Below are 26,905 nucleotides of genomic sequence, written 5' to 3' on the forward strand. Positions count from 1 at the left end.
TCTGTCTTGTCTTAATGTTGGTTTAAAATGGAGCACTGTAACAAAAAATAATTTCCCCCAGGGATCAATAAAGTATTCTGATTCTGATTCTGATGATTCTGATATGAAAGTAAATGACAAGGCATTGTAGTTGATGCTCCAGTGCTTTGATTGGATTCTTGGCCCTGAGGAAAAGAACCCGACCACGAACTCACGTCTCTTCACTTGTCAGACTACTGTTGATGAATTTTGTCAGTGCCTGTGTGTGTGTCTTGTGTTCATAGGTGTATAAATGGTCATGTAGTTGATGGCTTTGGGATATGGGCTAAAAGCAGGACCTCATGTCACCATGGTTACCCTGCACTGACCCTCCGTGCTCGCCCTTCTCTAATGGACTATCCATGTCTCTCTGTGTTGTCTTCCCCTGTTTCTCTGAGTGTAAAATCAAGTTGGAGGAGATAGACAGGGCTGGAGACAGCTACATAAAAATGTCTCCCACAAAGGCATTTAGAGCTGTGTTATGGCCAGGAGTGACATGGGCAGAAATCAGCCCCAAGGTTGAAACCACTAAAGTAAACATAGTTGCAGAGAAGCACTGTGCCACCAGAACACTTAAAAACCTTCCTACCACTCTGGAAAAACTAATTGGAATGGTTTATGGAAGATGATAAGCCCCAGATGTTGATCCAGCTTCCAAACTCCACAGATCCTAATCTGGGCTGAGAACACTTGTGATGTGCCTGAACAAGCCTAATCGATGGAGGCCCATTCTGCAACTAACTGTGCCAGTGCCAGACAGCAAAGGACATTCCCAGGTCTTATATTCATGTCCTGATATGTCAGAGATGCTTTGGCCATTCCATGGTAGAACTTGCAATGTTAGGCATGGCACAGTTATATATGTGTAGTGATGGGAATTACGGCGTTACAAGTAGCGGTGTTACTAGCGGCGTTACTTTTTTCAGTAACGAGTAATCTAACTAATTATGATTCCTAGCGTTACAACGCCGTTACCGTTACTAACAAGAAAATGCGGTCGCGTTACTTTTTTCAACAAACAGAAGGTTGAAGCTGTCTTCAGCTTACCGCATCTTATATCAGTTGCACGGAAGTAGCTGTCTACGTAAGTAATCTGGGCGCTACAGCTTTAAGCAGCTGTGCGTGCTCCCGCGGTAGATAATCACGATCACTTTTTGGCACAACACCTGGAGCTCAGGGGGCAAAACAATCGCATGAGTGCTGCTGTTTGACTGAGGAAGATTAAAGTAGTCGCGGTAAGCCAATCACATGACCACTTCAAGATGACAAGGCAACAAGGTGATATATACCAGTTTTTTAAATTGTGTTGATAGGCCACGTGGTGTAGATGATAAACAATATAAATGCGGCGTTTTTTCCTCAACAGTTTCGTCTCGTCTAACATCTAAGGACAGCGCTAGCAAGCGCTCTCTCCTTATGAGCAAAAAATAAAAAAACAAAACAAAAAAAGTTAGTTTCTCATGTTGGTGGAAAAATGCACCATGTCGACCAATCAAAAAATGATATGGCAACATGACATTTGGTTGTTTAGGAAGAGGGGGAAGTTTTATGAGTGATGGCGAGAGAGAGGGAGAGAGAAAGAGAGAGAGAGTGAGTACGTACACATTGAATGCAGAACACCTGATTGTTAAATAAATAGTTTGAAATGGTTATAAAAAAAGAGGGTAAAAGGTAAATAGCTGCAAATAACTTTGTTGTTTGCAAAACTTGTGCATATGATTTTAAAATTGTAAAATTTATATTTGCATTTAAAGTTATGATTCAATAAACATGTTTGTGATTGTTAAAAAACTATAACTTTTACTACTCGGATTTTATGTTTTTTGTCTGATTTCAGATCAATTGTGTTAAGGCAGTATGTCAAAATGAAAACATAACTGTAAATTCAGAAACGTGAGGTTGTGCTGAAAAGAATGATACCAAACAAGGCAAAGTAAATAGTTTTTAGAGGTAAAATGTGGAGGGAAAATCAAAAATGGTTAAAAATGGCCAATTATACCCTGGAGCCAGGAGGGTTAAACATTTTTTTTTTTAAAGTAAAGTAATAGTTACTTTTCAAGTAATTAATTACTTTTAGAATCTTGTAACTCAGTTACTAACTCAGTTACTTTTTTGAAGAAGTAACTAGTAACTATAATTAATTACTTTTTCTTTTCCAACAACATACAAAAGTAGTTTCCAATAATATGCTGTTGTAATAGAAACCCTTTTCCCCCACCCTCACCTCCCACTCTGCTCTCTTCCGAACAAAGAAAAAAAAGAACAAGCTCACATGAAATATATATACAATTGTACCATATGTGGCATTTATACATAATTCAAGAAAAAAAAACAAAAAAAAAAGAAATAAGAAAATATAATCAATAGGAATAAACAATAAAAAATAGCATGCACATGCTAAACAATTTCCTCCTACTCCACTCTCCTACATAAGTTGTTCTATATTTACTACTTTTAAATTTTTTTTAAATGGCTTCCAAATTTGATGGAATCTGAAAAGGCAATTACAAAATTAGAAAATTCAAATGGTAATACTATAGTAGACCCATTAGAGATAAATAATGCATTTAAAAGATTTTATGAAACGCTATATAACTCTGAACTCAATAATGTAACTAGAATGCAATCTTTATTTCTAGATAAACTTGAAATACCAAAAATTTCAGAAAAAGACAAAGTAAATGTTGATAGGCAAATTAGTATACATGAAATTATAGATGCAATAAACTCCTTAAATGCTGGCAAAACAGCTGGTCCAGATGGATTGCCAATTGACCTTTACAAATATTTTAAAGATAAATTAGCACAGCCCCTCTTAGATATGTATATAGAATGTTTTAATAATGGCAATCTTACTGACTCATTAAGGAAGTCCCTGATAATACTGCTTCCTAAACCTGGAAAACTAAATAATAAGTGTGAAAATATGCGTCCTATAAGCTTAATCAATACAGACACTAAAATTATTTGTAAAATTTTTGCTAAAAGATTAGAAAGTATTCTTCCAGTTATTATAGGGGATGATCAAAATGGATTTGTTAAACATAGACAGGGTTTTCATAATGTAAGACGAGTTTTAAACATTCTTCATAATCAAAGTGAGCAGGACGATACAGCCATTCTTTCGCTTGACGCGGAGAAGGCTTTTGATAGAATTGAGCGGTCATATCTTTTTGATGTCATTGTTAGATTTGGGTTTGGAAAGGTATTTCTGCATTGGATCAAGCTATTACATTGTCACTCTGTGGCTCAGGTTAAGACAAATGAGATAATCTCTGAACAATTTGATATTAAAAGAGGGTGCCCGCAGGGTTCACCCTTATCTCCACTTTTATTCCTTTTAGCTATTGAACCTCTGGCAATAGCTGTTAGAAACAGTGGACAGATACAAGGTGTTAGGATTGGTAGAAAGGAACATAGAATTGCTTTATTTGCTGATGATATCATAATATTTTTAAAGCAATTAAAAAATTCTGTGCCCGCTGTAAAGGATTTATTAGATCAGTTTGGGGTTTTCTCAGGGTATAAAGTTAATGTAACAAAATCATCATTAATGTTACTTAATCAAGGGTACAATCAAAACGTAAATCAGAATGTATCTGGCTTTACTGTTAACTCTGAATTCATCTATCTAGGTATTAAAATAGTTCCTTCATTAAAAGATGTGGTGGTACTTAACTATAATATAATACTACAGAAAATTTCCAAAGATTTGGAGCGTTGGATAAGTCTACCACTATCTATTATTGGAAGGATAAGTGTTCTTAAAATGAATGTATTACCTAGACTGTTGTATATGTTTCAAAATGTCCCACTGGCTCCTCCTGCTGGATTATTTACTAAATTAACATCACTAATCAGAGAGTTTATCTGGAACAAGAAGCAGCCTCGTATTCGTTTGTCTTTGTTGTACCTTCCCTTTGATACAGGGGGGTTGAAATGCCCCAACTTTTACTGGTACTATTTGGCTATTCAATTAAGGACAATAAGATTTTATTTTTCATCCCAAAATACCCCGTCATGGGTGGGGATGGAAGCAAATGCTCTTAAAATGCCATTAAATTTGTACTTATATTCTGCGAAATCCAAACAGTTAAAGAAAGAAACAAATAATCCTATAGTTCAAAACATGATTGAAGTCTGGTTTACAATAAAAGAAATTGTATTGTATTGTATTGTATTGTATTGTATCTTTATTTGTTTCAGACATATAAAACAAAAAACAATATATACACACTACATATATTTTCATTTACAGATACGAATATATATGTAGATATACACACACACACGTATGTGTTCAGATAAACAAAAAATATATAATGAAATAAAACAAAATCGTCTGACATAATGATGAATATTAAGAACAATCTCTCTCAGTTTAGCCCCATCTGGGGAAATGCCTTATTTGTACCAGGAAAGTTGGATGCAGGGTTTCAGGATTGGGCAGTAAAAGGTGTTAAGAAAGTGGGTGATCTGTTTTGTGATGGAGTAATGGTCTCATTTGAGGATTTAGTCTCAAAATTTCAAATCCCCCAAAAACACTTTTTTAAGTATTTACAAATTAGAAGCTTTATTTCATCTATGCAAAATAAATCCCTTAATTTTCCCCAGTTAAGTAAGCTAGAGGAGTTTATGGTGAAAAAAGGTGGTAATAAAGGCTTAATTTCAACATTTTATAATTGGATTGTTTCTGCCTCTTCAGAAACATCAGTTTCTAAGTTGGAAGCTTGGAGAAAGGACCTAAATATTAATATTTCTGAGGAGACATGGAAGTTAATTTGCTTAAAAGCACAAAAACAATCGATTAACAGTAACTTAAAATTACTACAATACAATTGGATCATGCAAACATATGTAACACCGGTGAAACTGAATAAATATAATAATAGAATACCAGATACATGTTTTAAATGTGGAGAAGCCCGTGGAACATTTTTTCATTGTATATGGGAATGTAGAATTGTTTGTGCCTTTTGGCAGGAGGTGATGAACAAAATAAACCAAATTTTAAATAAAAAGATCACTTTGGATGTAGAAATGATGCTACTACAAGTGTATCCTAAAAATATTAAATTAACAACCTATCAAATTAAGTTTATGGATTATTGTACATTACAGGCAAAACGTATGATTGCAATAAATTGGAAAACATCAGTTCCTCCTGCTATTGGCGCTTGGATAAACTCCTTGACACAGTGTATGGAAATGGAAAGGATTACGTACTTTCTGAAAAATAAGTTAATATATTTTGATGAAATTTGGAAGCCAATTAATTACTTTTTCAAAGTAAATTGCCCAACACTGTATATGTGTAAGCAAAAGAATCTTGAATCTGTGAATCTTTGAAAAGTGTTTTGAATCACATGTAGGACATCTCAAAATGGAAAGCAGTATTGATTGGCTCACAATTAGAGAAGTGTCTCATCAAACAGTGAATAAAGCCATCACACATACACTGTCTTATGCTACGGAAGAATAAAAATGTGCCAAGATAATGCTAGAGTTGTCTCTATTCAAATCCAATAAAAAGGACATACTTGTCAGTGTCAGTGGCAGCTGATGGAAATTTCCCCTCTGCCACACACAAAGCGGAGGGGAAAAGGCTATGAAAAAGAATGAAACCAAGAAAAAGACCATGATGGCTGGTGCTGGTGATGGAGGAGCATGTGGTCAAAAAAAAGTAGTCAGACATGCAAAAGACACTGCAATGTGAAAAAAAGTGGAAGGGGAACTGAGAAAAAGAGGCTTACTTAAAGGGACTTAATGAAGTGCTTAAATATATCTTTCTTATAACCTTTACAATCAAATGCTTAAGTGTGTGACAAATGAAACTGAAGATAAAAGAAGAGCTAGTGCAATGGCCCTCAATGCCCTAACACACAAAGCTAAAAGTTAAAACCTTTCATATAAGGTGCTAAAACCTAAAGCACTCAAACACTGGCAACTTAAGTAAAGGAAGGTCAATACTGATTGATGTGCCAGATTCTTACCAAGTGAAACTGACATTACTAGTCTGAGACCAGACCTGGTCATCTGGTCATGTGTTAATCGCTATGTTTATGTTGTTGAACTGACAGGCCCTGGGAAGATAAAGTAGAAGTACCTGTACAAGAGTGGAGGGCACTTTGATATTTTGGCATTGCAGCAGAGGGTGAAGACTGAGAACAGACGTGTTACGTGTGTCACGATAGAGTTGCTATAAATTAAAGGAAGGGCTGAAGGAAATGAGCATCTCAGGATAGACGCTCAAGAAGGTGAAGAATTCACTTATTGATGCAGCAGACAGAACCACTGACTGTGACTGAAACAAAGGGGCACATGCTGGGCTTATAGTTGACAGACAGGTCACACACCTGGGTTTGTTCAGCCTTTGGTTTTAACCTTCGATAAAGCACTGGAACATAATGCATTTGATGGTCCTATTGACCAACAGCAACACCCCTAATTGGCTAAAGACAGCCTGATATTGACCTGGATTTTGTTTATTAGTTAAGTCCATTTTCATTAGTCAAAGCTGAAGCAACTACCTGAAGTTCAACAATTTAATACATATAAATTATCTCAACTCAAAAGAGGATGCATGAATTATTTAAGTGAGACATTTAGGGATGTTTGAAGAACAACTGTGGGACTTCTGACATTTTTTTTTCCTTTGGTCGGAAATGAGAAATTATTTTTGTTTTTGAAATGTGCTCCTAGTAAATTTGCCCATCTTTGCCCTCAATCTGATTAGAATATAACATTCAAAATATTCCTGCTTGCAAATGATTTGTTTCCTTGTCTCCTTGATCTGCTAACCTCTACAGAGACCTTTTGGAACTGATGAAATGCAATGACTCAGCTTGCCTATTCATCTGCTCTACTCAAGGCTGTGTGTTTTTGTCAGGCTCGGGAGGGACAGAAATAGATTACTGACAAGTGAATGACGTACTGTAGGTGCACATCTATGCAGAAACCTACCGTACACACCATCATTGCCCTTGCTTTAGTCTGCCTAGATAAGGGCCTCACCCTCATTAGTCTGCTTGTTAATCCCAATTGTATCTTGTAATTAAGTACAACTTTAATGCAGTACACTCACGCAAGCACACATTCACATGCACAAACACACACATTTAGATTCTAGTTAAATAATGCAAGGGCTGAATGGCCATCCAATAAATTACTCTGAGAGAGTCTGCTGAAAGCTATACTACATTAAAATAAAAACTGTGTGTGCACATTTGTTGTTGTGCAAGTAACTAGCATTACAGTGCTGCATTAATACTATGTTTAATGGATGAGCACTATTTTGAACGCCACAAGCAGAAATTGGTACAAATAAGGCATTTGCAAAATGTACCACGCAGGAATCTGCCTGAAAATGAAGTAAACGTTGCAACATTTTGGCTTGCTTTATGCATAAGAACCTTTGTGTCTTCTTCAGTTGTTGAACACATGTTTATTCTGGAATAATATGAGAAAATACCTCAGAAACTGAGCAGAGGAGATGGACTCACCTCATAGTGAGCGGTGCGCTGGGACTCGGAGATGAGCTGGGCATTGCAGATGTTACAATAGCTCTCTGTGAACAAGCCTCCATCCACAACGCCCGCAGACTTCATCTTCATCTGAGACTACAAAAACACACACACACATACACACCCAAACATATGCAAATATGAATATGATTAAAATGCAGGACGGAATAAAATGTCAGTGAACCTTACTGTGTGTGTTTGAGATGCATGAGCATGCAAATATCTCAATTTAGAAATCGTTTTTCCTTCAGAATGACAGATTCATTATGACAGTGCAGCCTAAAATATGTTGATCCTCTCTGTCAGAACATCTTCTCATGGATTTTGGCTCTAGACTTGGAAACAATGGCCTGAGGCTCTTGCGCGAGTTTTCTGCATTTTACTTAGTAATAAACTTTTTAAAAAATATTCAGTAAGCTCTAACATGATGTTGAGAGCAAAAGCTTACTTAGATATGGTTTTATTGATGACAGACACAGCAGAAAAAACAGAATTGGTTCCTGACTTTTTTAAATATCAAAAGTGCAAATACTCAAAAACAAGAATCTGATTTACTAAAGTGATTTATTTTCACCCTAATCTTAACAAATTCCTAATTTGAGGTATATTTTTATTTTAATTGACTAAATCAAACCTGGTAATAAAACCAGTAATGTAAGTTTTTCTTTCAAATCTGGAGCAGAAGATTTAAATTTTTAAATCCAAGCCTCACCATGCTGGCTCAGCTATCACAGTTATCTCAGTGTTTAAGGTCGATAATCTCATACATGTTTTCCATGTAATGTCAGAATTTACTGTGAGCATTTTAAAGGACTCTTAAAATTACTTACAGTATTTTAGAGACAAAATATAACCATATATAACAGACCATAAAAATACAGTGTTGTTGTTCATTTTCTGATATCATATGTGTTGTTATTAGTTTTATTACAATTACTATAACTCTGCACTGTTTTCTTTAGAAATTAAACACCATAGTATGGATTTGTTTGCATATAGTTAGTGGACATTTATGCAAAAAAAAAAAACCCACCAAAAAAACCAAGAAAAAACCTTTTTGACTACCTTCTGCTTTTATTTTTATTAGCATTACAGGCCAGACAAATGAGAATGTGATGACTTCAGAAATAATGAAGCACAAATGTCTGCTTCTTTGCACAAATGTGAACAGGGAAAGTACAAATGAGTCACGACTTTATTTTAGACATTAATGAGCTTGTGACATCATAGATGTATTCTTAAAATGTGCGCATTAATTTACCCCAAATCATTTGGGCAGAATTTTTACTCTGGGTGAAGTTTTTTTTTTTTTATTAATATCCCGATCATATTGTGAACCAACCTCAATGAGCGTTTGCATGGTTCAGTAAAATTCCTTACAGTACACAGTTTTTCTACCTTTTAATTACACACCCAAATTAAGTACATAACACTTATGGTACTTAATAATAGGGTAATAATCATTAAGCTTGGCTTCTAATGACTGGTTTACGATAGATATTTGGAACCATGCTTTCTTTTTATTCTCGTGCTTGTGTTTTTACTGCCTTTGCCACAGACATGAGCTAAATTAACGCGCTATCTTAGACTGCTAAACTTAGATTTTACTATATTCATCTTAGTCTGCTTTGTGCCATTTAGAAAGTGCAACTTGTGGAGGTGTTCTTGTAAAAATGAACCAGGTAAAAAATTTCAGCTGTGCCAACCATAATAAGCAGTAGTGTATGTAATGGAAATGCTGTAAGCAACTGAAACTCCCAGGAAGTTTTGAACATTGGAAGGAAAGTAATAATGTTGTAAGGCAGAGAGAGGGTTTAACATCTCTGTGAACCTGTTTCCAGTAACATTTCCCTGTGAGAAAAGGTGTGTTTATACTTGGTGAGCGCTGGGAACCACTTAAACCATAGAAACGTGAGCATCCTACTGGGAGTGATGGCTCGAAGCCTAGTACAGTGCTTTGCTTATATACAGAGTACAATAATAGAAACAGCTTAATGATCTGCTCTGGGGTCTTATGTTCAATTTTCTATTCTCTTCATTATGTGCGCCCTATAGGCACTGCTCTGACATGTTAAGAGTGAGTAACTGGTCTGTAGGGAATAGTGAACAAACCAAAGCCATTAAAACCGTCTGAGGTCTTTTCGCAAAGGAAGTGGCAGGTCGGGGTTTGTAGAGGCAAAGTTATTCACAGCTACGAAGTACAAGGATCCTGTCGAGGTCAGCTCTGGTAATTTTGAAAGAATAGGGCCCTTTGTGTATCTTGAGAATTACAACATTTGTGATGAGATCAGACAAAATGTACTCCACGTGTCAGCAGGGAAAATGAATTTTCTTTGTTTCACACCTAGTGTTTAATTCCATTTAGCCAATATGTTAAATTTTCTATGCTCCACACACACACACACACACACACACACACACACACACACACACACACACACACACACACACACACACACACACACACACACACACACACACACACACACAGAGTAATTACTCCTGTCTGTTAATCTTGTCTGTTATCATTATCTAATTGAAGCTGCAGTGAGACCCACATAATGCACGTTAAAATGAAAAGGCACTGCATTTGATTTACAGTAACAGAATTTACTATCGTCTTTACTTGTGTTCAGTAAGTTATACATGCTTGAGAGGCACAATATTCAATCTCATATGCCACAGATGACAAGCTGTAAACTTGTTTTGTCTGGAGGCCTAGATGCATTATTACCTCCACAACGTGAAGTATGAGGCATAATGGAACAGATATATCTTGGAAACTGACACATTAAATTTGCAGCAGAATTTACAGGAAAAGACCTTGCACCGCCAGCCTGGACGTCAGCCAGGCGGAAACGAGTCTATCTTTTAATCTTTAGGCTAATTAAAAATGATTGTGACTGCAGAAATATCCTTATCTTCCTAATATCTCAATTACCTCTGAATATTACATGCAAGATGGGGGATGTAGACTAATTAATAGAGGCAATCTGTTAGCAAGATTAATAGAATGGCAGACCCAATGAAGCGAAAAGATGGAGAGACAGATAGTGGGATACCTAATTGAAGATGGAAGGAAAGCGGGAAAAAAAGGTTGGGGAGGCAGCAGGAGGGTTAAATAGATGCGCTCTTCCTGCTTTAGTATCAATTTGAACCACAGGGCATGTATTATATATGTGTTATATTTAGTATCAGTGGAAAGTTTACCTTCAGCTCATCTTTTGATTTTGTCTTGTTAGTTTAATTTAGAACCTTTTTTTTCACTTGGATGCATGCAGAAGTCATTGCAGACGACGTGATCACTTGTGACAAAATAAAGAGAGTTTTTAAATAGAAGGGGAGTGGGAGTGAAGCTGTTGTATAGTCAAGCCCAGAAAAGCTATTTTCTTAATGAGCTACTTCTTAGTAATAAAACTGTTTGGTAACTAAAATAGTGTGAACACATGGATTTCCTGCCAAACTTGCAAACTTGGGGAAGTTCATTAATAGACTCTTACGTCAAAGAACTGATCCATGACATATAGTTTGGTGTGTGACGAATGGTATGAATTATTGCTGCAACCCAATTAATTCATACAGTCATTAAGGACTTAACTGTTCTCAACTTGTATGTGCATGAGCCAATAACACTTACAAAAGCAATAACAATTGCAATATAATTCGTAATTCACTTTTAACTATTTCAATTTTGACTTAAAAATGCACAGTAACATTATAATTTTGTCATTTTTAATCAATATTGTTTAAAAGAGCTCCATCAAACACTAATACGGTGCTGGTGCCCAATCTAGAATGGGTGGAGATGATTCTACATTGGCCACTAACTCTGCATCAGCAGGAAAAGGGGAAAGTGCGGTGGTAATTTCTGGCAGCACCAGCACAGCAAAACAAAATTCCTGGGCCAAAGCTTGAACTACTGATCGGTAGCTATCAGAAGGGCTACCACAAGAAACTGGACAAGGATTAGAAGAGGCAGCTCAAAGATTTCATCCACTGTGATTTTCTTCTGACAGAATTTGTAAAAAGAGAAGTGGCTGACGCACTGCACTGTACAGAGTCAGCAGAGAGGTAATGTGTTCTGTTGACATAGGAAGACTGATTAAGAACTAGACTTAACTTCTGGTGAGAGTTAACAAATTGTGCATGTTTAATAAAAATGGCACACACAGTCTGCCCAGCTCACAATTCCCAGCATGCTGTAGCTGAAGGACAGCAACTGTTGTACTGCCAAAACTTTCCATATAGAGCTTGCATTTTAGAGTTTTCGCTCCCTGAATTGACATGAACAGACAGAAATGCAATTTAGAAAGTAATTATTTGTCTTACACTTGCACCAAAAGGTTGTTGATAGTGCATACAGTTTCAGTGATAACTTAAATGAAACATGTCATTTTTTAGACTTGATCCTGAAAAAGTGTTATTAGTGACAGAATCTCATCAGCTAAATGCCACCATATCAGCAAAAATGGTATATTAGGGCTCATAAAGGACTCATTGTACTAATCATTATGCTTCAGTTCACCTCATTGTTGCAAACTTAACTCATTTAGTGGCTTTTCGTAGACTTGCAGTGACTTTGTCCAATAAATAAATAAATAAAGTGTTGAAAATTCTGCAACAGTACTGTTTCACAGTCATTTTACTTATTAAACCAAAATTCAATATATAACCCTAATTCCAAAAAAGTTTGAAGACTGCAAAATATAAATAAAAACAAAATAAAATGATTTCAGAATGACAATGGTTACTCTAGTTTGTATTTACAATAGAACCCTGAAAAATAAAGAAATAAGAAAAAGATAAAGTAATTTTAATTCAATGGTTGCAACACATTTAAAAAAAAATTGGGATGGGAGCAACAAAAGGCTGTACATTTGATGACACCAATAACTGTCCTTTTAGAAGTCTACCTATTCACAATCTACCTGTTCTGTCCTCCAAGTATAAAGTCATGCTACTACACAGGAAATGTATTTGAAATATATTATTTCTCTTTTATTGCTTTGGTGTAGGACAGGGGTGGGGAACTCCAGGCCTCAAGGGCCGGTGTCCTGCAGGTTTTAGATATCACCCGGGGTCAACACACCTGAATCAAATGATTAGTTCATTACCAGTCTGGAAAACGTCAAGACATGTTGAGGAGGCGATTTAGCCATTTAAATCAGCTGTTGGATCAAGGACACATCTAAATACTGCAGGACACCAGCCCTTGAGGCCTGGTCCTCCTACACAATGGAAATCTCATTGTGACATTCTAGAGAAAAGGTTCTGATGTGAAGTTGTCAGATGATCTAATGAAGCTGGATACACACTGGAATTGATTTGCTGTAACCATGAAAGGGAATGACATTCTGTGACATTCTCAACAAGCGAGCCACTGTATCAACTACCAATGAGAGTGAAGAATATTGCTGATTGACACAGCATCTGCACAGACAGGATGCTGGCCAGGAACCCAGAGTGATGTTAAAACTAAGTAAATGCCTACCTCAGCCCAGCAGCCAGGCCCTGAATTTCAACAATTAAAAAACTGATGAGCAGTCAGGCTGCAGCCGCTGTTTTCTACCTCTTCATGTTTCTGAAGTAGAATCACTGTCTTCGTGCTGATTTTCACCTTTGCTTTGTGTTGTTGGCTTTGTATTATACTATGAAGAAGATCAGTTAATTTGGTTTCGATATTTCAAGAGAAAATCTTCATTTTCTTTGTCCAAGATGGAACCTTTCAAAAACTCTTAGTCACCTAAAATGCAATGAATGTGTGGACCAAAGGCCAAAACACATAGAAAAGATGTGTTTCAGAATACCCATGCAGATGTGGACAGGGGTTTGAAGGGTCTGCTAGAGCAATAGATGTGAAGAGCTTGGAACCTGATAGGGTAGCACACAAGGTTTGAGAAAAGTACACTATATTGCCAAAAGTATTCACTCCTCCATCCAAATCATTGAATTCAGGTGTTATAATCACTTCCATGGCCACAGATGTATAAAATCAAGCACCTAGGTAGACTGCTTCTATGAATATCTCATATAAACAATCAGTACAAACCCCCAGACTTAGTGTGGCCTTCAGATCGACGAGTCTGGGTTTGACGGTTGCCAGAACAGTATTTGTCTGACTGCATTGTGCCAAGTGTAAAGTTTGGTGAATAGGGATTATGGTGTGGGGTTGTTGCAAGGTCCATAAAGACATGGATGAGCAAGTTTGGAGTGGAAGAACTTGACTGGCCTGCACAGGGTCCTGACCTCAACCATATAGAACACCCTTGAGAAGAATTAGAGTGGAGACTGTGAGCCAGGCCTTTTCATCCAACATCATTGCCTGACCCCAATAATAAGCTTCTTAAGAATGGTAAAGAAAATATCCCATAAACACACTCCTAAACCTTGTGGAAAGCCTTCTTGGAAGAGTTGAAGCTGTTATAGTGCAAAGCATGGTCTGCCGTCACATTAAACACTATAGGTTGAGAATTGGATGTCACTCAAGTTCATATGTGTGTGAAGGCAGACTAGGCAATACTTTTGGCAATATAGTGTATGAAAGCAAAAACAAGGCTTAGAATTAAAATGTGAAAGAAAGTTAAAAGTCTTTAAGAGTTAAAGTGAAGACAGAAAACAAAAACAGCATCTCCAATTAAAAATGAAAAAACCTCCAAACTCCATTGGACAGAACTATAAAAAGTAAATGAGTCTTAGCCGGCACATGCACAAACCTTCTGTCTTCATCGGAAGGAATATAAAGACAAAAGGGAACGCTCTTTTAAGACCACATCAAGTATTTAACATCGATGTGAACTTTGAAACTTCCTTAGAATCTCAGCCTCTGGCCCACTCTTCATTAAATAGCTGGCCTTGGAATAGAAGGAACTTTTTGTTCTTTCTAATAAATGCAGCTAGTGGGGCTGTTTTTGTCACATAAGCTTAGAATATTAATTAGGTTGTAATAGTACTTGCAACTAGATAGTGTAATAAAGCCCTACCCTACTGTAGACAAACATATAGCATCAAGTATTTGCCCAGTGGGGAACTTTAGAGACACTACTCCTATCACAGATACATAAAATGTGTCCTTAAGATGAACTTAGAGGGTGAAAAAGAAAAAAACTGAGACATTTTTTACAAGATCCTATCTTCCCTTCCCCCATTTCTCAGTTTATTCATTTATGCTCCATCAGGGGGTAGCTGCTGTGAGCTGGACTGTCTCTCCTCCTCTTCCATTTTCTGTGCTCACATTTTCATACAGCTTCTATCTCATTCAAAATAAAGTGCTCCCCTCATTTAACTGTCAAATTATGCATACGGACGTTGAAATATTGACATCAGCCTGTGAGCCAATGGCCTGTCGAATGAGTCACAAGCCGTAATGACAAGAGCAAGGGTTGGAGGTTAATAATATGGAACCCTATATCGCAAAGGCACTGTGGCGTCACTTTGATGTTCCACATTACAGTTTTTTTTCTTGTTTCACGCCTGGTAATGTAATCTTTCCCAACACTGTCTCCCCTTTGTCAAACCCCTACACACACACAAACACACACAAACACATGCACACACGCTCCAAGATTCATAACCCTCCGCTTTGTACAGTAGCAATCAAAGGTAATAGACTGAGGGAACAAAGTCTTCAAAGGAGCTGAAGCCAGAGTCTGAATCCAAATACACATTCATTCTGTTTGCACTGCAGGAGCTTACTTTGTACTATTCTTGTTAAATACTGCAAACTGCATACGTACACAACCTCAAATACAGCGTGGGTACAAGCAAATGGATTTGCTGTCAAATAAAAAAAAATAAAGCCAAAAGCTTAAGATATGGAAACAGAGGTCCCGTCTGTTCCCCCAGAGTTAAATTCAACAAGTTCAATCAAGAAGTAAAAGAAGAGAGTGTGTGATTGCGATGCAGAAAGAAAATCAACAATGCTTTATTCCAAAATTGGCTGTGTGATCTTCTAAATTTATGTCTGCATTTTTTCTGTGCATTTGTGCCTTTTAATACATTTTACAGTTCTCACACATCAATTTGCGTTGCGAATCTGAGTGACAATTGCACCGTCAACTCCTGAAATCTTCTCGCAATAACCTTGGTGACAGCTCTGAGATGCTATACTTCTTGTCCGAGTTTCCTTCTATAATGACTGAGGAGTGAATGTTACCTTGAACCGAGGTCAGTACTTCAGCCAGTTTTCTGTATAAGTCAAAAAAGCTGGACTGCTCTAGATTTATAAAATGTCAGGATTTTAATCATTACTTATTATTAATCTCTGGCTGTCTTCCAGGTCCTATCCTCCTACCCTCAACCCCAGCCAGTCATGGCAGACGGCTGCTTCCTCTGAGCCTGGTTCTGCTGGAGGTTTCTTCCTGATAAGGGAGTTTTCGCTTGCTCGTAAAGTGTCATCTAATTGTTGGGGTTTTCTCTGTTTTTCTCTGTGTTATATAAAGTCTTTATCTTTATCTTACCTGAAGCAACTGTTGTTGTAAATGAGCAATATATAAATTGATTTGAATTGAATTGAATGTTGACCCTGTAGGTATTACACTGTTTGCATGCACATAATCTTTGAATTTTTTTCTTTCCTTTTTTAAATTCATTTAAATTGTTTGTTCATTAATTAAAGAAAATACCAGACTTTTAAAACAATCTTCTCTGTCAGCCATGACCAAAGAGCACACAATATAAACGCACAACAATCGTGACTGCTTGACAACTGCCACTGCAATGTTAAAGTAAGAAATTTCATAACATCAACTGTTTAAAAAAGTTTAAATGACATAAATACGGATCGCAGCACCATTTTTGGCCACTTATTTTGGAAAACAACGAGTGTGTAATCACTCACATGGTACAACCAATCTAATCCCTAATTCTGATACTGTTAGTCAAAGACAGTCACAGTATGCTTTTTATCTCACTGTCTCTTATCTTCATCTCATTTGCCTCTTTTCTCTCCCAGTGGTGGAAATATGCCCTTTAGGGCAGGGATTATTCATGAAAGATGGTGTAGGCTCGACTTATCCACTCTTGGGAGAGAAGAGGAGATAAGCTGCAGTATTATGCACCTTACTACTGGAATGAATTTTAGTGAAACTTAAAGTTGGAGACTCACATTCGTCCAAGAGGTATATACTGGTATTTTATGTAATATTTGAGATGGATGTATATGTGAATTCTGAGCTTATCCCAGCCAAGGAGATGATCATTATAATAGTAATAATAACAGTAATAGTGACTTAACAAAATAAGCTTAACAGAAACAAAACAAAATTGTAAAAACACATTTTCCTGATTAGTCAGCCTTTAGCATACAGACTCAATTACGTCTATTGTGCAACGCACAAGAATTTTTCAGTGTAACTTATTAGGGGTTTGGCAGCTTTGACAGATGGCTGGCAGCTCAGGTAGCTGTAGCTGATTTGAGCTCATTAGAATCACTGAGCCTTTTAACAATGTTTATGGTTTTGGTGTTATGTCTTTTTAGCAGAATACACAATATGGGCTGCTGTCTATGACAAAAACACAGTGAGCCAACCACCACCAACACCAGCAGATGCCATGGCAGCCCAAATCATCATAGACTGTGGAAACTTCACATTGGACATCAAACACTTTGGATTCTGTGCCTCTCAATCCTTCCTCCAGTTTCTGGGACCCCGATTTCCAAATGAAATACAAAATTCTTTTAAATCTGAAAAGAGGCATTTTCAGACGAAAGCACAGTTAGCACAGGTAAGATGCATCTGACGATATTCAGTTTTTTAAGGTACACTGGTACATAGATATTTACTTCTATTAAATGCACCAATCCACACAGACTACTAGAGTTTAGACTCTGATTATGCACCTGTTTTCTGGCTTTGCTGTCAATACAAAGCGATCAATGAAACGACTAAATCTATCAACACTGTTTATTGTTTCATTTTAGTGTTTCCATTAAGAATATTTATGCTGTCAGTCAGCTTGGTGAAGACAGTTTATCTGAACGCTCTCCTTTCAGCTCCTCTGTACTTCTGAGAGACAGACTGGTTCTGAAGGCAGTGATACTGAAGGCAGATCGGTACTGGTGTGGATTGAATAGATCAAAAGCTTCAGTGGTGCTTTTGTGTTTTGTGTGTGTCTGATTTTCCATAAGTGAAAGTGTCTATTAGTCATCTCTATTTATCAATGCATTTATATTTTATAACCTCTCTGGCTTGATGAGACCCTTGTATTCATGAGGGTACTCTGTTAGTTTTATCTCTGAAAATCTCTCTCAGTGGACCATTAGTTGTTAATGGTATTAATAACAGATCTAACCCTTTAGGCCATAATATGGGCTCATTAGAGGGAGAAAGAAGACCATTATCCTGGGCAAAGTTAGGTTTGCAGTTTAACAGCTCACATTTCCGCGTAGTGTCTCTCTGCCTGTGTGTGTGTATTCAGTAACAGACTTCTAGGCAAACTGAGTTAATGGTGGGAGACCGAAGGCAGCCTGAAATTTGAATGGGGGCTGTTAAGTTACTTTAACATATGGGAAATGCCATGTTAGAAAGCAACAAAACTGTTGGGGTTTATCAGTTTCATTAGCAACTGATTGGATTTTCCTTTTATATGCTTATATAGTTTGCCCCCTTTTGGCCAGATGTTCTTTTTCTATGTTATGGGACTTTCTGGACATGTTTTCATTTTAAAATCTCTATTTGAAAAAGGTAAAACAACTTTTGACAAAATGCAGACTTGGTATTTGGATGGCACCCCCCCAAAAAAACTATGTGACATCAAAGAACAGTCTGAAGATCCAATATAAGCACGAAAGTGGAGAGGAACTTTGTACAAAAGAACATGCTGCAAGGATTTTGGCTTTTAATGGTTGTCTCAGTGTACATTATGGCAGCAGCTATACACACAGAGACCTGTTCTGACAGGCAGTGAATGGAAGTGGGATCAAGGCACTAAAGATAAGTCAGTATTTTCATGAATATATTTTCCCAAGTCCAAACAAAAAGTCATTCAGGAATAATATTGTTCCTTTTTTTCCACCTAGAAACCATATTATACAAGCAGATTAGAGCAGAAGTGAGCAAGCAGACAGATTTCCCAAGAGCACCTCAATGCGAAAGATATACATTTGAGACCAAGCAGGAGGGAGATGCACACAATATGAGAACATACTGGAAAGACACAGAAGTAAAAAATTAATCGGGCATAAAATTTAGTGGAACAACTAAAACGACACAAGCCACATAACTCTGACATGATTTCATAAAGCTAATTGCCAATCGCTCTTCCTAATTACCAAAAACAAGCTTGTTTAGCTTCAAAATTCACAGAAGCATCAATACATACAGATTATCCCACAGCATCATTCAGTTAAATAACTGCATGTCTTCTTATCGCATGTCTGACTATGAAGCAGGTGTGTGAGTAGATACAGTACAATACAGCTGAGAGTTGATTTTCTATTTACATCCTCAGAGGACGTTACAAAGACATCATGGTACGATCATCTGTCAGTCACAGGGCTTCTGTTTTACATATGTGTGTAATGTGTGCCTGTGTAAAGTGTGTGAATGCAAGCTGAAGTGACAAACCCATTGATGTTACTTTTGCGTGACAATTTTACTCTTGCATGTCAGCAGGCAATATTATCTGATGCAACATTAAAGCGTACAAATACTGTACACCACTAATTGCTGGTGTATGCGCAGAGAGCTGTTCAGCTGCACAGAGCCAAGCCTGGTAACTGCAGTTGTGATAAAGGATGCTGCCTGCAACTTCAAATTTGACAATTAATTTTGTATAAATTTTGCACTGTAGAGATTTTTTTTCAGTGTGCTTTTTTTTTTTTTTTAATTTTTTTTAAATTTCAGTACAAATAGAGGCTTGACTTTTAGAGCTTGCTTGGCCCTTGGGTGTTTGTTTGAGAATTGTACTTCCATCAGCTGCGGCTCCAAGATCAGGGAAGCAATTAATGAGATTGATTACTGCAACTAGCTCAACTCCTGAAACAAAGGGAATAAACTCCATGTTGAAATTAACCAGACAAGAAAGCAACTAAAACTTTAAGCCATTTTAAGTTGAGCTAAAACTTAAACATTCGGTAACTTTTAAAATAATGCTTTCCTCCACAAGTCTGCATGATGACACAGTGGTTAGGACTGTTGCCTCACAACAAGGTCTTTCTTGCTTTCTGTTCTCCCTGTGTCTGCATGTGTTTCATCTAGGTATTCTGGCTTGCATGCAGTTAGTGGGGTTAGGTTAGGCTGAGTTGGTGATTCTAAATTGCCCATATGTATATCTCTGTGTTAGCCCTGCAACAGAGTTGCAACCTGCCCAGAGTGTAACCCGCCTCTCCCCCTATGGTAGGTATTCATTCAATCTAGATATCCACGTTTTGACACTTCAGTATGTGCCAATAAAGATGTGGATATATGAGCAATAGAATTGTTTCCTGGTTTTTTTCCAAGTCAAACTCCACAGGCAGAGATCACTCTTGTTAACTAAATAGGCCTGAAATATGACAGAATCTGCTCAGTTGCAAAAAGAGCTTCAGTGGTCAAGCAAGCTTTCAGGAGGTAAAGCATTAAACGTTAATAAACACTCACTTCCATGGCATTTTTGGAGTGAGTGTTTTGGTTTTGGGTCAAAGCCAAAGACCTAGCTTAAACATCAGTGGTGATCCTTCATATAAAAGCTAGGTAAGTTTGACCAGAGAAGTCGTTTTCTCTCTGTGTCACTTTGATGGTAAATTTATAGATGTGATCAGATCAGAACAGGGCTGCAGGCAGTGATCAAAGAATAACAGCTGGGAGCGGTGCAGCCCTGCAATAAGAGATGACCTTGAATGGTCATAACTTTAAATCAAGCAGAGTTATGGAACTTTGCAGTTGCACCTCGTGTGAGTTTGGGAATCCAATTAAAAATGAAAAGCTGGTTTTTATTTCGCGTTTGAGAAATATTTTCAATACAGTACAGCACCGATTCTTTTATAGAGCAGCAAGGTTATAGGTATATGAGTTTGTACAGCCTCCACATGAACATTGTACTGCTATCGACAAAGTTAGCACACTCGCAGCACTGTGTTCACGCTGTGTGTGCATGGATGGCCACACACACGTCCTCACAAAGCAACGTGATACTGATATGACTGAATGTAAAAAACATGCTGTGCATCACACAAACAGATGTATACACACAGAGACACACACTGGCATGAAGTAAATAGGGTATGACCTTGCAGCACCTAGCCTATATAAATAGCCTGTATAAAGTGTCTTTGCTTCTTCGACTTGCATCTGTTCCTTTTGGTGTGAGTGTGTTTTTGAGAACTGAGTCTGAAAAAGAAATAAAAAGCAAAAGCATGAATTTAACATCTGATAAGCAATTTTTTTTCGTTGCTCATTCACTAATGCACCCACAATATTCCCCTCTCCTCCCCATGTTCCCTCCCTATCTGGCAGCAGGCCAGTTTCCTAACACGGTGATGGAGCAAAAGAAAATTGATTTCTAAAGAGCTGCTATGCCCGGATATGAAATACGTAACCAGTTATTAGTCTAACCCCGATATTAACACAACACGACAACCGTGTCAAGATGTATATTTGAGATGTCGCTCTTGTTTCCTTTGAGAGATACATAAAAAAGGCTAAAAATGATAAACTGCCACTTGTTCAAAGCATTACAAATCAATGTCAGTATTGCATAGTTTTGATGATATCTACTTTGTTTGAGAGAAAAAGGAGAACAAAAAGCTCTAGTTGGCAATGCATTGATGCTGCTATGAGACGGACTCAGTATCTTGATTGTGTAGACAGTCAGAGCGAGCGGGTCCATATTACTTACTATGCTGCTATTAATGAGAGGCCAAATAGCCCACACACTGATGTACTGTACATGGTCTCTCTTGCACGTACACTTATTAACACAGAAGCAGATGCACCCGTGCAAAGACAGCACACAGTGAGCAGTAAGGTCAGGGCTCACAGTGACTGAGAAAAAGATATTTGAAGAAGATATGCTGCCTGTTGCTATGGAGCACTCTGAGAGGAAAACATACACACAAAGACGCACACCTACACATGATGCTCTATCAATCCTAAAGAAAATGGACCAATCGCACACCCGGGAAGATAAACACACATATACATGCATGTATATACGCACACGCTCAATCAATCATTGTCCTATTACAGAAAGTAATGAAGCTGCAGCGTCTTTCAAGAGCATCACAGCTTCAGTTATTGCCCTCGGACTCTGTGTGTGTGTGTGTGTCAGCGTTTGTGTCTTTTCCTTCATATGTTTTATTTATATTTAGAAAGGAAAAAGGGGCCATTCTTCAAGAACAACATTGCTCTTCCATTTGTTCCTTTAGGACAGGGTGAATTATGCCAGTTGGTTAATCAGATTCTTCACCAGAGAGGCTCAGACAGAGGCACAGCAAGGGGGAGAATGAAATAGGCAACCATACTTCTAGACGCCTCAGAATTGGGAAGAACAAGGGCACGGCATAATGTGTGGCATAATGAGCATGCCTGTTAATTTGCTTTATTTTTTGAAGGGTGATTTAAAAACTTTAATTAGACTATGAACTCTGTTGTTCATCATAGAGGGAACTGGCACAAATAGCTGGAACAATTCTATTCACGTCAATAACAATACGTTAAATGAGCCATTATACTCTTCATGAACCCGAAAGAGAAGAATACAATAGAATGTAAAGCATAAAACATATTTACCATTGTAAATAAATGAATATGTTGTAAAGCAGTGGTAGATGATTTAGCACTCTATGTACTTTAAATCCTCTCAGACACTTTTTTTAAAAATCTATGTCCATAAACTGGCACTTTGCAATAATTCATTTGCTTTAGCTCTCATATTTTTGAACTGGGAACCTTTTACTGTAATTATTTAACAAATTTCACAGTGATATGAATGATTAGTTAGTTGTTGCCTTCAGAGGGTGTTTTTCTTTTCCGTTCCAGTGCTCAGAGACCCAGCCCACCTGCCTGCCTTCCTGCTGCACTGACCTAAAGTACAGTAAAAGTCAGTGCTGGCTGAATCGATCACAGTGTAGGACTGAAGATCACTTGCGATGACTTGTGATCGATAGTGTAACTCCATGTAAACAGAGCATGAAGGTTCAGTGCTGTTCGGACAGTTGAGGCAAATGTGGGAAAAACTGAACCAGTGCCACTCAGTGGAAGTCATATATGCTCATTTTAGGGACAAAACAAAAGACTGAAAAGGACACTGAGATGATGGCCGCATGTGATATTAGTAAGTGTAATTGTCCAAATTCATATTTCATCACATCGTGCTTAAGTGAGGGATTTTTAAGGAAAGCCTGTGCTGTTTATGTGTGTCTGTATGTGTGTGTCTGTCCTGTTGACGGGTAGGTGAATGCCTGAAAAGACCATAAGCTCTTATCACTCTGCTACAGACACCCGGTATCAAGCTGACTGGACATTCCTCCCAAAGTGACAGATGCTAGCAACAAGAGTGCTCTAAATGAGAATGGATATGGAGCAGTGAAGCAGCATCAAAACTAATCCATATTACATCCGACGCGTCTCATTTTCATGTGTCACAGGAAGTCATTGAATGTGGACCAGATGCTTTGAACAGTTTCAGAATGAGAAAATTTCCTGCACACAATTTAAACTCAAGCTCAACTTTCTGTAACTTAACTGAAAAGTGAACTCAACCAGGGATGTTTAAATCATTCCAATAAGAAAATTAATCTAATACTATTTCAGCAATGCACTGTTCATTAAAGTCATTTAACCAGCAGTCCATCTGTTCTCTGGTTTCATGTTTTCTAGTGTTGCATGCTCTCTTTGTGTCACTCCACTCTTTAGATTGCAAATGTTTAGACTCTGGCATGCTGTGATTGACGGCTTTTCTGATATTTTGTAGATCAGACAAATAAATTAACAACCTAGATTAACCGGCAATGAAAACTATTTTTAGCTGCAGACCCAAATCAGATTTCTCCACATCAGTTTAACTTATCATGTTCAACACACTCAGAGATGGCCCCAGTGGATGAATGAATAATAAATAACTCAAAGTGCTGCTTTTTTAAATAATAAAGCAGCTAAGAAAGATGTTATGAGCATTAGATGAAAACCTGTGACACCATGCAGCAGCATGGCTGTACGTCAACATACACTGATACCACGTTTCTGGTTTGCCTACAGTTAGAGAACAAAAACAAAGTTTGCAAAGGTTTTCCCCAAACCGACGATGAGTATCCCAGCAATTCCACGTGATGCTCTGAGTGGTGTAAGAACTTAGGTATTCTACAACAAAAAATCAAACAAGGCCAATCAATACAACAAGTCATCCAATGAACAAACTGATGGGGGGACATAGCGACGGTGGAGTTTAGAGTCCATCGCTCACCTTCCGCAGAGGCACTGACTCCTCTCCGCGAACCCGATGCACCTGCGCACCTGCACCGCGAAATCCGTCAAAACTTAGCGCCAGTCCTCCCAGTGTAGCTGTTTGATTTGTTCCTCGTCTTAAGCTGCGATGTCCCCCTCCAAGAAAAACTCCCTCGCGCCGCCGTCTGTCGTGATGCGCTTGTCCCCTAGCGACTCCTCTCCAATCCTCGGTATCGCGGAGGTAAGAAGGAACGAAGCTCTGTTGATATCATCCACCACTACTCCGCGCGAAAGGCACCGCGGAGAGGAAACAAATAGAGGGGGAGAAAACACACACACACACAAAGCGAGCTATCCCAGCTTGAAGTAAGCGAGAGGGGGGACAAAGAAGAAGAAAAAAGTGTGAGCAGCCTTCACTGGGATGAATGAGAGACAGAAAGCGCTCTCGGCTCACGCAGCGTGTGAGTGATACACGGAACGCTCGATTTGTAGAGTGAGTGAGTGGGAGCACTGGTCGAGTGAGTAGGTCTTCGCACCCACACGCATGTCATATTACACGAGCATAACCCGAGAGAGCACCCAGATTCCCTGTCATTCCAGTCACTGTAATATCGATGCTCTGTTTCCATGACCCCCCTTTACAAAGTAAGGCGTCTTTGCTCACACTCACTTTTTAATCCCCATCATTTCATTATAAGGCATATCATGCACTGTTACTGTCTTGTTGAGAAGATGTAGTGTAGTTTCCAGCTGTGTGGTCTTCATCAAGCACTCAGAAGAACCACAGGGTTCATGTGCAGAGGTGCCCCGAAACCGTAATCAAGGCTGGGAATTTGACTTCATCCCAGGCCTCTCTGTCAAACAAACCACCAGACTGCAAATTCCATTTGTAGGCTAAATCAATGCGTTGATGTAACACTTACAAGACTAGTCATGAATATGTCCACTGTGCTCGTTTGAGAGAAAAGTTATCCAGATTTTTTTTCATTTTCAAGAGGAAAAAAGTATACAAAATGTACTACTTACCAAGAAATGCATCTGAATGATAACTTTTAAAGGTTTGTTAGGGCAACTGTGTGCTGCAAACACTTACACCTGCGAAGAATCAGAAAACACACAACTCATAGCATAATAATCTCTTTCCTCCACCTTTACTTTTCTTCTGACCACCTGTGCAGCCGGGCTTCTATATGCATGTTTGCCACATTTGCAGCGACAATGGTGAGATTTTGAGACGTGCGTCTACTCATCTACCAATAGAGTTTGAGATGAAGCAGCACTCTCTATGTTAAAAAGTTTGTTCTCTTCAACCCAGAATGGTCCTCTGAATCTAAATGCCGTGAGGTAAAAAAAATAAAATAAAATAAATAACAGGGATGTCAGTCTTTTGTTATATTGCTCACCGTCCACTGATGCAACTGTTTAGGTGGGTTGACATCCTGCAGACCTGCAAAACATAGAACCAGTGTGACTTTTCTTCTGTGAACAGGTTTTTGTTTTGTTTTTTTTTCCCTCAGCCACAGAGTCCATAAAATGATTATCTCAGAAAAAATAAGAAAAAGAAAAACAAATTGCTGCAAATGAACTCAATGTTTCAAGAGGAATTATTTTGAAGTGTAATCTGAATAAACAAACCGTGGCCTTTGAATCCCAATCAAACCGAGGCAATTTAACACAGTCGTGAATCCCAGTGAAACTCACAGGAACCCAGTATCTGAAGCCAGAATGTTTACCACAGCCAACAACAGAAAACTCCCCCGGCTCTTGATCTATTAGAAATGGCATTAATTCACTGTGGCCTGCAAACAGTTCCCAAAGCAATCATGCACCAAATTTAGAGCTTAGCTGAAAAGAATGACATTGCCATGCCCCCCCTATCCTTTCTTTTTTATAATTTTTCTGTTCGATTATCCCGAGTCTTTTTGAAATGCCACATTTTCTCACTAGTGTATGGATGTGTATTCATTCCGGCAGAATGGGCGCCTATTACACGCTTTCAGAGGCTGTGACAGCAGCCCTCAGTGAGGAAGCCAAACACTTCACAGCTCAGACAATGTACCCAGGCAGACGTGCATACACACACACACACACACACGAATGCATGCACTCACAGTTTCAAATACACACAAACCCACTGACACAATGCACATCGACGAGATGAAAGGGCCAATTTATCAAACCACCAGCTAAGGCAGGCCCGAGGACGTATAGTGTCAGCACTGGTCTGTAGAAAGAGGACAGGATGTGCCTCTCTTTCTGTGTTTGTGTGCAACTTTCTGTGACTTTCCTTGACAGTAAAATCATTTTCCTAACATAATGTGCATTTTTGCCTTGGGCTAATTTTCTCAGGTAAAATGCATCAGCGGCTGATGCCTGCTGACACGGCTGCACAAAGCGGGGAATTTGTCGTTCTTTTGATTGCCAGGTGCTTTAATGCCAAGAAAAGAAAGTGTGCACATGAATTTGTTAGAAAGAGCCGGGGTGCTAAAGAGAGGGAGGGAGCGATGATAGAGGGGTCTGTCCCATGTTATTTCTCATTAAACTGCAAGATCGATGTTTGTTGTCAGAGTTTTACAGCATTTATAAGCCCAAATGAATCCACTATTAGACTGCCGCAAAGCAGACACAGTAAGCAGTGCTTGGGAAGAGTTTGTGTTGAAGTGACAAGCAAAAGGGAATTTCACGGCATTTTGCCGTGCAAGGATGTGCTTGCTAAGTGGCACTGGTCAGCTCTGAGATGAAGTGAATTCTGAAAATGTCTTTCTGTTTTTGCTTTTTAGGTGAAACAAGAGAGACATAAATACAAAGTAATTCAATCACAAATCAATCATGATGTAACTGCACTCTTAATTCACTTATTTCAATGATTTTGTGCAGATCGTTGATCATATAGAACAGGTGTGGTGGATGTGGATCATTGTGACTTGAGGAGAATTAAATATAACACAAACATGTAAATCAGTCCTGAGGAAGTTCCTGAGGGTACCATTGTCATGGCTAGAC

General features: G+C 38.2%; 1 protein-coding gene across 3 annotated transcripts in view; it reads right to left on the reverse strand.

The window, feature by feature from the left end:
* The window catches only part of LOC147316213 (zinc finger matrin-type protein 4), a 64,027-nt gene extending 39,559 nt beyond the window's left edge, over positions 1–24,468 (reverse strand). Inside the window, exons 1-2 of one of the 3 annotated variants that reach the window (XR_015124459.1) lie at positions 23,922–24,468; positions 7,521–7,637 (exon numbers count right to left, since the gene is read on the reverse strand). Coding sequence is in view for 1 of the 3 variants with exons in the window: in XM_086259532.1 (XP_086115658.1) it covers positions 7,521–7,631 (111 nt within the window). In the remaining 2 variants the exon portion in view is untranslated. The remainder of the gene's footprint in view (positions 1–7,520; positions 7,638–23,921) is intronic. The other 2 variants (XM_086259532.1, XM_086259533.1) reach the window with 2 other exon arrangements.
* Positions 24,469–26,905: the final 2,437 nt, after the last annotated feature.

Source organism: Aulonocara sp. 'chitande type north' Nkhata Bay, linkage group LG13, assembly GCF_057382095.1.
Source record: "Aulonocara sp. 'chitande type north' Nkhata Bay isolate Kocher_YH1m ecotype deep benthic linkage group LG13, A_spYH_male_GT1.1, whole genome shotgun sequence".
Lineage (NCBI taxonomy): Eukaryota > Metazoa > Chordata > Actinopteri > Cichliformes > Cichlidae > Aulonocara > Aulonocara sp. 'chitande type north' Nkhata Bay.